The 10,909-nt window shown below is 38.4% G+C and overlaps 1 protein-coding gene across 2 annotated transcripts in view; it reads right to left on the bottom strand.

The window, feature by feature from the left end:
- Positions 1-4,169: 4,169 nt before the first annotated feature.
- The window catches only part of Ahi1 (Abelson helper integration site 1), a 183,112-nt gene continuing 176,372 nt past the window's right edge, over positions 4,170-10,909 (bottom strand). The window contains exons 24-25 of one of the 2 annotated variants that reach the window (XM_005390486.2): positions 10,296-10,398; positions 4,170-5,535 (exon numbers count right to left, since the gene is read on the bottom strand). In XM_005390486.2, coding sequence (XP_005390543.1) covers positions 10,314-10,398 — 85 coding nt within the window. In that variant the 3' untranslated portion in view covers positions 4,170-5,535; positions 10,296-10,313. The remainder of the gene's footprint in view (positions 5,536-10,295; positions 10,399-10,909) is intronic. The other variant, XM_013517380.1, reaches the window with a different exon arrangement.

Genomic DNA, 10,909 nt, shown 5'->3' with positions numbered 1-10,909 from the left:
AAAAAAAAAAAAAAAAAAAAAAAAAAGGAATTACTTTTAAGTTAACGTTTACTTGTGCTTTGAAAAATGGCAGACAGTAACTTTCAGAAGACGATGTCAGATAGATGGAGCAGGTGGCCTTACAAGCTTCATGTATAGGAAGGGGATATGGTCAAGACACTTTCCAATCTCCCAGGAGAGAAATCCAGCGTATCTAGCACCAGCCACATCATTCCTCTGCCCAGGGCTGTCCTCTCAGAAAAGACCACACAGGCAGAAATGAGACTAAGTTTATTACCTCAACACAGGAAATTTTCCCTACTCCATATATTCTTGCTTTGAAGGTCGAAGGTTAGAGGTTTTTTCTTTGGCTATAGAGCACTCTAAATATGCTAGCCCTATTGTCATGTTTGGAAGAAAAATCTACCTTCTCTTTACATGCTTGCATGATCTGCAACAACTGTAGTACAACAGTCTGTCGCAAGTGTATTGGATATTTCAGTTTGCCAGACCTGTCATGATAAATTAATTACAGGATGTTGCAGAAATGGCACAGCTCCAGCAGCATCTTGCATAGTTTAATATAGACCCATTTCCCCATTTCAATGTATTTGTGGTTAGATAAATCCTCAGAAATTTACAGCTGCTATAGACTAGTTTATTATGTAGTCAGCCTGCACACATGATAAGTATAATAAGAATTTGATATGCTTAAAGTGCATAGATCTTACTGATATTTCTTTACCACTGTGGAAATATTTAGTTGCTAAAAGCAGCATCTGCAGAAGCTTGTGAACATTTAACTTCTGCGTAATTGGCAGGGCAGGTAAAAGCATTACTATGCTTAACTAGCCTTCCTTTACCTTAAATTGCAGAATTGTAGATCAGAAAAGTCATGTCTAACATTTATATGGAATAGCACTGACAACAAATTTAACAGAAAAAACACCGATTTTCAGCTGAAAACACTGAAAAGCTGAACTGAATCTACCAAGCTTTTCTCCAGGGAACCTTTTTCCTTTGGTCTCTTGACTGCTTTTTGCAAGCCTCAGTTGTTTCTTTTTGTTCCAGCCACAAGTTCTTGCTTTTCTTCCCTTTTAGACTGTTATTTTTCATCAAGCAAATGAGCCCCTTCCCAAGAAATTTCAGGACTTGTCCTTTGATTGGCAATACATGATTTTACTTATATAAATGTGTACAACTAGGCCATTCTTCAATTTTCTTCTATTCTTACATTATTCTTGACCAGCTCAAGTAAGGAGTTTAGAAGAAATGAAGTATAATAGGTAAACTTCAGATGGCTTAGTATTTTTAGAAATGACACAGAAATATGTAGACTATTTTGATGTACGTGAAAGAAGTGGGGCCTAAGTTACCTATGGTGGATATCTGCGATTCCCTTTGCTTTTTTAGATTCGAGAAATAAATATTGTAGATTCTTTGCAGCACTAGCCTGAGACAAAACCCTTCCACACTCGTTAGGAAGCTGGGGTGTAAGGGCAGCAACTGCAGAAGACAGAGTGCTCGCAACATATGCTTGACGTAGATTTGAAGGGAATCATTAGAAAAATAGCATTCTTTGTGTTTACAAAACAAATGTTTTTATGTTATGCACTTCCCGCCTTAAAGTATTTTCTATTCATTTTAGTAATTAGAGCAGAAGGATACGATGAATGAAGTGCCTCATTACCAAGTGTGCTGCCCGGGCCTCTGCAGAGAGTGGCTGTCTGCTTTTGCTTAGTTTGCCCATTGTTAACCTTAAGTGATGCTGACATTCAATTCTCCCGAAGATAATTGAGTCCATCCATAGGTTGAGTCTTCTAGCCTGTTGACTGACATGCTTCTTGATGTTTTTATTATCTCTTATATGACTGGAATGGCGCCTTTTTCTGTTTCTTGAATAAAATGTTACTGTACATGTAATTAGTTTGATTCCACAGAACCTATTTCTTATGGAGACATAAGAACTCTAGTTCAGAGTAAAGAATTATTAACATAATTATGGGCTAAAGTTTTAGAGACCATTTTAACCCATATAGTTCATTTTTTAGGTCACCATTGTATTACAAACATATTAGACGTTTCCAGTCCCTGAGTGGACTGCATTTCTGCTCTTGAGTAGTGTAGCGGTTTCAACTATAAGCATTTAATCTCTGTACAACTACGACCCAGTATTTCAGAAATCTCCAGTGGAGTCTGACAAACCTCCAGGTACAGCTAGCACTGACATTTGCAGGACTTGTGCACTTGACAGGCTACTCAACCTCCAGAGTCTGGCTTCCTTACTTGTAGAGCAGGGAAGGTTTTATCCATCTCATGGAACTGCTGTGAGGAATGAGATTATGTGCAATAATCAAGTGAAGATTTGGGGTTCAATTAAGTAAAACTGACAAATATGTACAGTCAGTTCCCAACTTATGAATGAGTTCTGTTCTGGAAGAATTGTTTTTGTTTTTTTTGAGCAGGGTCTTACTGTGTAGCTGAGTGTAATCCTCCTGCCTCAGCCTCCTGAGTGCTGGGTTTATACCCCTAAGAATTATTCTTAAATTGGATTAATCCGTGAGCCAACGAAGTGTTCTTATACAGTAAATCTGTGAAAGTTCCAAACTCAAATGTTCATCTACTGTAATTTAAGATTTTGTTTAAAAGTATTTCCATAATTTAAGTAGCAGATATGGCTCTTTCATGGAGAACATTCAAATACATACAAAAGTGTAAGGTCACCAACTGTTATAGTTTCTAGAACTTTAATTTCTTAAAACTGACTAAAGTGACATGTCGAATAAAGCTATAAATTGGCAAGATATTTCTCATATATAGTCTTACTGAACTTCTTGAACAGAAAATGAGACTTTTCTGTAACTTATACATAAAATTCAGGTGATGTGTTCGCTTTTATGTGACAGAAACCTTGCTCAAGATTTTAAAAGCATGAAGTGTTAGCTATTCAAAATAAAAATTTCATTTGAAATATGCATTTTAAAAATAAATTTGTATTTATGGCATAAAATATCCATGTTTTAAATTTGTAAGAAACTCACTTTTTATTCTAGCTTGCAAATTCTATCTATTGGTTCTTTCTTGAGACAGGGTCTCACTGTGTATGTTGTCCATCAGGTCTCAAACTTGTAATCTTCTTGCCTCAGCCTCCTGAGTGCTGGGATGGCAGGTATGCACCATCCACCTCACAGCATAGTTCTGATACTGACAAAAACCTTAATCTTCAAAATAAGGTTCGAATCAATAATTGGGGAATGCTATTCTATGAATAGTGAAAAATATTAGATACAGAAGGTAGTGTTAAGCTGTTACTTATTTAGAGAAAAGAGATGACAGAGTATAAAACTCAGTAATTTCAACATAAAAATAAAACAAAACGAATTTGTTACAAAGAACATGTGTAGAGCCACAAATCATCAGATGGCTTCTGAGGTCTGACCTGCTGCTGGGTTATAATCTGGACCAATTACTAGGAGGACGCTGCTGCGCTCTCTCACCCCATCTCATGTCAGAGCGGGTGGTGAAGACACCGATTCATCTCTTCGTGAACACAGCCCAGTCCTGCACGGGCAGCAAGAGAAGGTAGAAAAGCCGTAGGATTCGAGTAGAAGCCACCTTTCCTGATGTTTGCCTCATGTGTTACTTCTGTTGTCAATAGTTGTAACATAGAAATAACTCTTTGTTTTATTTTTCATGTGAACATAAAGATATTAGAAAATGCTGAGCTTCTGATACAGTTTTTCATCTGTCTTGATTTAACATATTTTTACAATCTGTTGAAATGCTTTGTGATTAATTTAAAAGCAAAATCAAAGAATCAATACACGTCAAAAATCATGAGCTGAAACTGCAGGGAAACATATAACTTATCTTCATTTTTAAATGATCACATGCCTTCACAAGGCAACAAAAACCGAAGGAAGGGTGATGCGAGCTGCCGGGCCCAGACAGTGTATTCAGGACAAGGCGCGCTCGCACAGGCACAGTGGACTCTGCGCTTGGGCTGGGCCCTGCGTCACGGAGCTACGAACACTTCTCACAGTGCCTTGTTTTTGAAAGTTCTCTGCAGTCGGGCCGTGTTTACCAGTTTTTATGGTCCTACCACATGTGCAGGGATATTACTGCCAAATATATTTTGTACACACGTTGGCTACGCATCTGGACAAAATTTACACCTCAATGCCCAACACTGTTTTTCTCACTTCTCATTTTAATGGAATCCACTGTTTAATCTGGTAAATAAGTTTTTAAAATTTTGTATTATTTTGACCTTCTTGATGCTAAATGTTTTATTGGCAAATATATCATATAGTTGAGAAAGGATAATGAAGAAAAAACAAATGAGAATTTCACTAGTGTATCAAACTTCAAAACATACAGTCATGTAATAATGAAAACGCTATTCTGGATAGAGAAATAGTGCAATGATTTAAATGAATATTAAGAGTAAATATCAAACAATAAAGTCTACAATTTACTTATATGCTTAAATATGAACTGCCATGTAAAAAAGTAATTTGGAACACTACTGTCAGTTCAATCAAAAATCACTTTTAGTTTAGGTATATCAAATTACAAATTACATATGTGACTCAGCAGAAACACAAAATTTGAATTAATTTTTTTTTCCAGATAGGGTGCTACTATGTAGTTCAGGCTAACCTAGATCTCACCATGTAGCCCAGGCCAGGCTAACCTAGATCTTACTATGTAGCCCATCTTACTGTACCTAGGCAACTGCACAGGAAAAGATATTGTATACCCCCCCATATACATGTAACACAACAAAACCAAAATATTCGTTACCTATGTTACGGTATGTCTCTGAAACATACCACTACCATCTTTTTGTGTCATCAGCAATTATTTAAGGCCTGGATGGTTAACATAAGCAAAAGAGAAATATACTTCCCAAACACAGACATAAGGAATTCCAACTTGCAGGTGATCCTCCTGCCTCAGTCTCCTGAGTGTAGATTACAGGCGTACATCACCATATCCAGCTACAAAATTTTAATTTTAAAAAGCAAATTATTTCCTTTTAATACATTTGTCCGTGTGACCATTTTGAATACACAACATTCTGAAATTGCTTATCTTTTAAATAAAGTCAGTTTCAAAAGCAATAACTTCATATTCTGAGTATAACATCACATATACAACCACATTCTAGATACAATAATACTGAATAATCATAAAATTTAATGGGCGCTGTAACAATGCAAACACTTTTTATTCACATTTACTGAGAGGCATTTTTTTATTGGTTTCCCAACAGTGGTAATGTAAATTTAACGCAATTACTAGCAATACAGGTACCAATACTCTGACCAACAACAATCACAATGGTTTATAACAATTAAGTTCAAAGGCCACAGTGATTTTTTTTATCCATATACTGCTTCTGATTTTTCTAGCTTTTTCATAGGGAGAAGTAGTAGATCTTTTTTTTCTTCCTTAGTGTCTGAAAATTGTGAACTCTAAACAGAAATTCCATTTGGTTTAATTTATTTCATTTCTGAGTATTTGGTTGTGTCTTCATTCTTCAACTCTTTACTAGGGGGAGAAGTACATAAAATGAACTAAATGAGCTCGAGCAATGTTTTTGGCCACACCAAATCTTACTATACCTAGGCAACTGCACAGGAAAAGATATTGTTTACCCACCCCCCCATACATATAACACAACAAAACCAAAATATTCATTACCTATCTTATGGTTTGTCTCTGAAACATACCACTACCATCTTTTTGTGTCATTAGCAATTATTTAAGGCCTGGATGGTTAACATAAGCAAAAGAGAAATATACTTCCCAAACACAGACATAAGGAATTCCAAACTTTGAGTAACTTCCAGAAATTAAGAGTAGGCTATCAGATATGTAAAGTTTTTCCTTCAAAGAGGAAGAAATATGGATGATGATTCATGATAGAGAAAAACACAGAACATTTTATTAAAGTCTTTCATTGAGTCTATAGCTGTGTTTATTTTTACAATTGGGTTAATATATTTTTCAAAGTGATTTGTTGAATGTTCTGACTGATTGAGATGATAGCTAACCATGCACCTGCAGGCAACTTTGACCTACAGCAAATTACACCACGGAATACAAATCAAGAAGAAACATGCAGATGGAACAAGAAGTTGCTTCCTTAAAGGCCATGCAGTAGGTACACTACAGCTGGTGTGCAGGCAACCAGTGGGGCTGAGCCTGGAATTCTCAATGTGCCTATTGCACAGCTTGGAATGACGGCAAGCTGGGTAGAGTGATGGTCAACTCTACTCATCTATCGAGAGCAAAGTGAAGGCTGGCACCTGGGCAGGAAAGGGCAGAGGCTAACCATTCCCTAAAAGCCCTCTCTGGGGGCACAGGAGGATGAGCAAACACCTGCGTTTTACCCACAGGCCCATACTCAAATAAATGGTTACATTACTTTTTTGTACAAGAAAAATATATAAGGAGAAAAATAATCCTTTGTTGCTCCAAATTTCCTGATTTAAATGTGTTAAATTGGGGCTGGGGATATAGCTCAGTGGTATAAGCACCTGCCTGGCAAATGCAAGGTCGTGAGTTCAATCCCCAGTACCACAAAAACCAAAAAACCAAAAAGTCAAAAAACCAAACAAAAATAAATGTGTTAAATGGAGCTATGAAGATAAAGTCTGTATCACATATAGATGCCCACAAATAAGTTCAAGTGAAGCTCCTGACGGCAACTGAAATTGAGTATAAAATGGCACGTATATGGCACATCAAGTTTAGTATCACTACCAGGGGAACATGCTGGCCCCTAAACACACAAAGGAAAAGGATAATGAAAAACTTGTCCCAAGTTAAACAATGAGAAAGAAAGTAGCGGAGGCTCACATAAATGCATAGCACAAGTCACACAGAGATCCTAAACTTATGTGAAGGGCAGGGAGAAGGGCAAAAGGATCTTACAGGAAGAGCAAGATAAAGTGAGAGGAGGAGTTCCCGGTGGTGGTAGGACAAAAAAGAAGAAGAAAAACAGAAAAGGGAAGGGGAGAGGAGGGCAGATGAACAGCTGGAAGTTAGTGAGATGGATCCTGCAGGTGCAGAAGATGTAGGACAAGTTAAATTAATCAGGTGGAGACGGCACTGTGAGAAGTAAACACAGAAGCCAGGGGACCTCAGGAGAGGGAACCAAAGAGAATTTTAACTACAAAAAAAGCTGAAGTAGGCAGCAAAGATAACATCTTTAAGGGAAATGATTCAGAGTAAGAAGAGGAAGAAACACTGGATAGAGACCAACAAAGAGTGCACATGAGGGGGAGAAGAGGGATGGGGTAAAAGGGAGACGATCAAGTGTACACTTGTGATTACTGAAGAGCAAGAGTAGCAAGCACTAGGCGTGACGCTAAGAGACACAGAGATGTGCTAGAAGGAAGGGAGAGAGGTCCTCTAACCCACAGCAGGAATAAACCCAAAAGCTGCGGATGGAGGTCAGAGGTAGAGCACTTGCCTAGCATGAGCAAGGCCTTGGCTTCAATCCTCAGCACTGCAAAAGAGAGAGCAAAACAAATAAGCAAAAATGAACACACCAGAGTCCATCCCTTCTCTGAGGCAGCTTCTCATAAAGTATCCCCACAGCTAACAGAAGAGAGTAACAAAGCAAGAGCCTTTCAAAAGGTGCTCCAGATGGAAAAAGAAAGAACATCTGTGTAGCAAGATTCTGAAAGTGAATATGAAACTGGTGTTTGAGTGTCTGCTATGTGTACAAAATAAGATTCTTAAAAAATACTGGGTCATATCCCACAAGCAAGTCAATCCTACAAATATTCCCTGAAGGTATGCATCTGTGGCTGACCCCACGCTCTGCGCGGGCAGGAAAAACTTGAGCACAGACAGCCCCATCGCAGGGACAGACAAAGCAGTGGGCTTGGGCTGCAGCCTGGAACGCAGCCAGGGACCACGTGCTGGTGCAGGCGCTCTGGCACTGTAACTCTGAGACCTGGTTCTCTTAAGTGTAGAAGACAGATTGTACTCAAAAATTTCTGAAGTTATTTTCATTTAAATGAAAATGATCAAGTAGTACATATATGCTGAGTAGAAAAATCAGAAAACACGTAAATTAAACAAAATCCCACCACTTAAATGACTACTTTTGAGGTATACTGTTTAATACTCAATGTATATAATATATCAATTCTTTTTAACTTAAAAATCATATGTATTTTTCATGTCTATAAAATACTTCCATAATATGATTACTATATAAATGTTTCATAATTTAATCCACTCTATTCATATAAATTAATTTTTCCTTCTATTTTTAAAATACCTGCTTAAGGAGGGGCCTTTTAATGAAATCCCTGCATGCATATAAATACTTTCCTAAAACAAATTCCACAAAGTAGAGCTATTAAATCATAGAACATAAACTTTTTTAGTTCCTTTGTTTGTTTTGAGTCAGGGTCTCCCTGTGTTGCCCAGGCTGGCCTCAGACTGGATTTGTGAGATCTTCCTGCCCTAGTTTCCTGAACAGCTGGAACCATGGGTATGTGCCACCATGCTTGGCTACATAAATATTTTGAAAACTTTTTATTAAAAAACTCATTACCAAAATATCCTCCCCAAAGAATGGATCAATCTTTATACAATTACCAGCAGTGTAAGGGAACCTATTTCTTCACAGGTTCATCAATACTAGGTATCTTAAATTTTGAAACTTGTCACCATTTTGGGAGGAAAAAAATACATCTTATTTTATTATTTTAATTTACATTAATTTGATCACTAGAAAGTAAGTATTTTCCATGTGTTTACTGTCATTTATATCTATTCTTTGAAGAATATCCTGGGCAATCCTTTGTCAATTTTTCACCTGCTGTATTTATTTTTCTTGTTGATTTCTTAGAGCCTTCTATAAGTTATGCGCATGAGTCATTTATGCAAAATTCTTACCCATACCAGGTAAAACTGTATGATCTTTTTTCTTTTTGACATGCCTAATTTCTATTACTTAGATATAAAAATCTGTTTTAAAATGTTTTCTAGCTGGGTGCAGTAGCATGTGCTCATAGACCCAGTTGTTCTACAGGCTAGAGCAGAAGGATTACTTGAGCCCAGGCGTTCGGGGCCAGCCTGGGCAATACAGTGAGATGACATCTCAAAAACAAGAGCAAAAACAAACAAAAAAATCAAAAATGTTTTCAAATTCTGGCATCAACTTAAAAAGTCATTCCTTAACCCATGATTAGGTAACTATTCATCTATATCCTATCTGTACAATTAGAGTTCATTTTCTACATTTAAAATAAGCCAGACATGGTGATACATACCTGTGATGCTAACACTGGGAGGCTGAGGTAGGAGGATCACAAATTTAAGTCTAGCCTGGGCAACCTGGCAACTTAAGGAGACTCTATCTCAAAATAAAAAATAAAAATAAAGGGCTAGTGTTGTAGGTCAGAGGGAAAACCCCAGGTGCAATCCTAGTTACTGCACAAAAATACAAAAACAAACAAACAAAAAATACAGAAATTGTGAATCTGGTTTCTAGAAAGTGATACATTCATACATGTGGAGATGAATAGTGCCTTAGCACTTCATTTTTAACTTCTACCTCAGAAAACAAGAGCTTCCTCTGACAAGACTTTTTTATGCCTCACCCCTTACCAAAACCAGTCATTCAAATTCATTTCTCTACTTGCCAGTCTCAGCGGCAGAAGCAGCCTACCCTACTAGTTTTAACACGTTCATGCGGGGTGCTAATTCATAAGTCTTGCTGCTGGGCAGCCTGAACCACTGGTGAGACATGCGTGACTGTCCCATGACCATCCTCCTTGCACCCCAGCTGTAGCAGCCTCCTGGTGTGACAGTCATGCACGTACCATGGTGGTACAAGCCGGCAGCACCGTGTTAAATGAGACTTCTGTGTATGTCCTCAAGGCCCAGGGATTATCCCCTGCTCCCACACCTTGAAAGACACCTTCTCAGGTGGCTGTCCTTTCAGTTTGTAAAGGACTCCTCTCTTAAAGATCTTCTCTACACTGTTTTTCACTGGTTACTGCTGAGGCTTGTCTTTCCTTGTAAGTCCAGATTTTCAGAGAATAAGACAGTTCTGAGGGTCTTTTCCTCTCAGGCTGAAGACAGTCTGATTTTTGCCTCCAGGACTCACCATCAAACTGTCTTCTCCAAGGCCACACAGGCCCTCTTGGGTACAAATCCCAAAGGGATCACATCAGTCCTCGGGTTATCTCTTCTCTCTGTGGCATCTGTCATTGCTGACTATGCCTTTCTGTCTTTCCTTGTTGAGTAAGTGACACAACTTTTGCGGGTCTTCCTCTTACCTCTAGCAGGGTGACTTTTCAGCCTGTAGGCTCATTCTTCTTTACTTGCATATCCATTGAGTGTCCCCAGTCCTCATGGCTCTGATTTTGGCCCATTTCAGAACTGAGGAGGGAAAGATTGGAAAAGAAGGACCCAGTAAGATGGCTGCTGCAGTATCTTGAGAGGGGCTTTGATCTAGGAAGCGGCAGTGGGGATGGAAGGGGCATAAATGGGAAAATCTGAGAAAAATTAATCTGGCAGAAATGTACAAGTGATTATCTTCAGGAGAAGAGGCAGAGTTATTCTTTCTTAACTACAACTATGTTTCCTTGAAAATAAGACCTAACTGGAAAGTAATCAGCCTTGCAAACTAAAGATAGAAAATGCGAGCCCCAGTCAGCTCACCCTTGCCTTACCTGCCATCACTATTCTCTTGTTCAGTGGCTACTCTGTAAGGCAGGTAAGGCAAGCATAGGCTGACTGGGGCTGGCATTAGTTTTCTTTTCTTTTTTTTTTTTTTTTGAGACAGGGTCTCGCCACGCAGTTCAGGCCAGCCTTGAGCTCACTTTGTAGCCCAGGCTGGTCTCAAACTTGCAACGATCCTCCTGCTTCAGCTTCCTGAGTGCTAAGATTA

Source organism: Chinchilla lanigera, unplaced genomic scaffold (assembly GCF_000276665.1).
Source record: "Chinchilla lanigera isolate Chin_1 unplaced genomic scaffold, ChiLan1.0 scaffold00038, whole genome shotgun sequence".
Taxonomy (NCBI): domain Eukaryota; kingdom Metazoa; phylum Chordata; class Mammalia; order Rodentia; family Chinchillidae; genus Chinchilla; species Chinchilla lanigera.
Note: the sequence above shows the minus strand (reverse complement) of the source record. Positions and strands in the feature narration are given on the sequence as shown.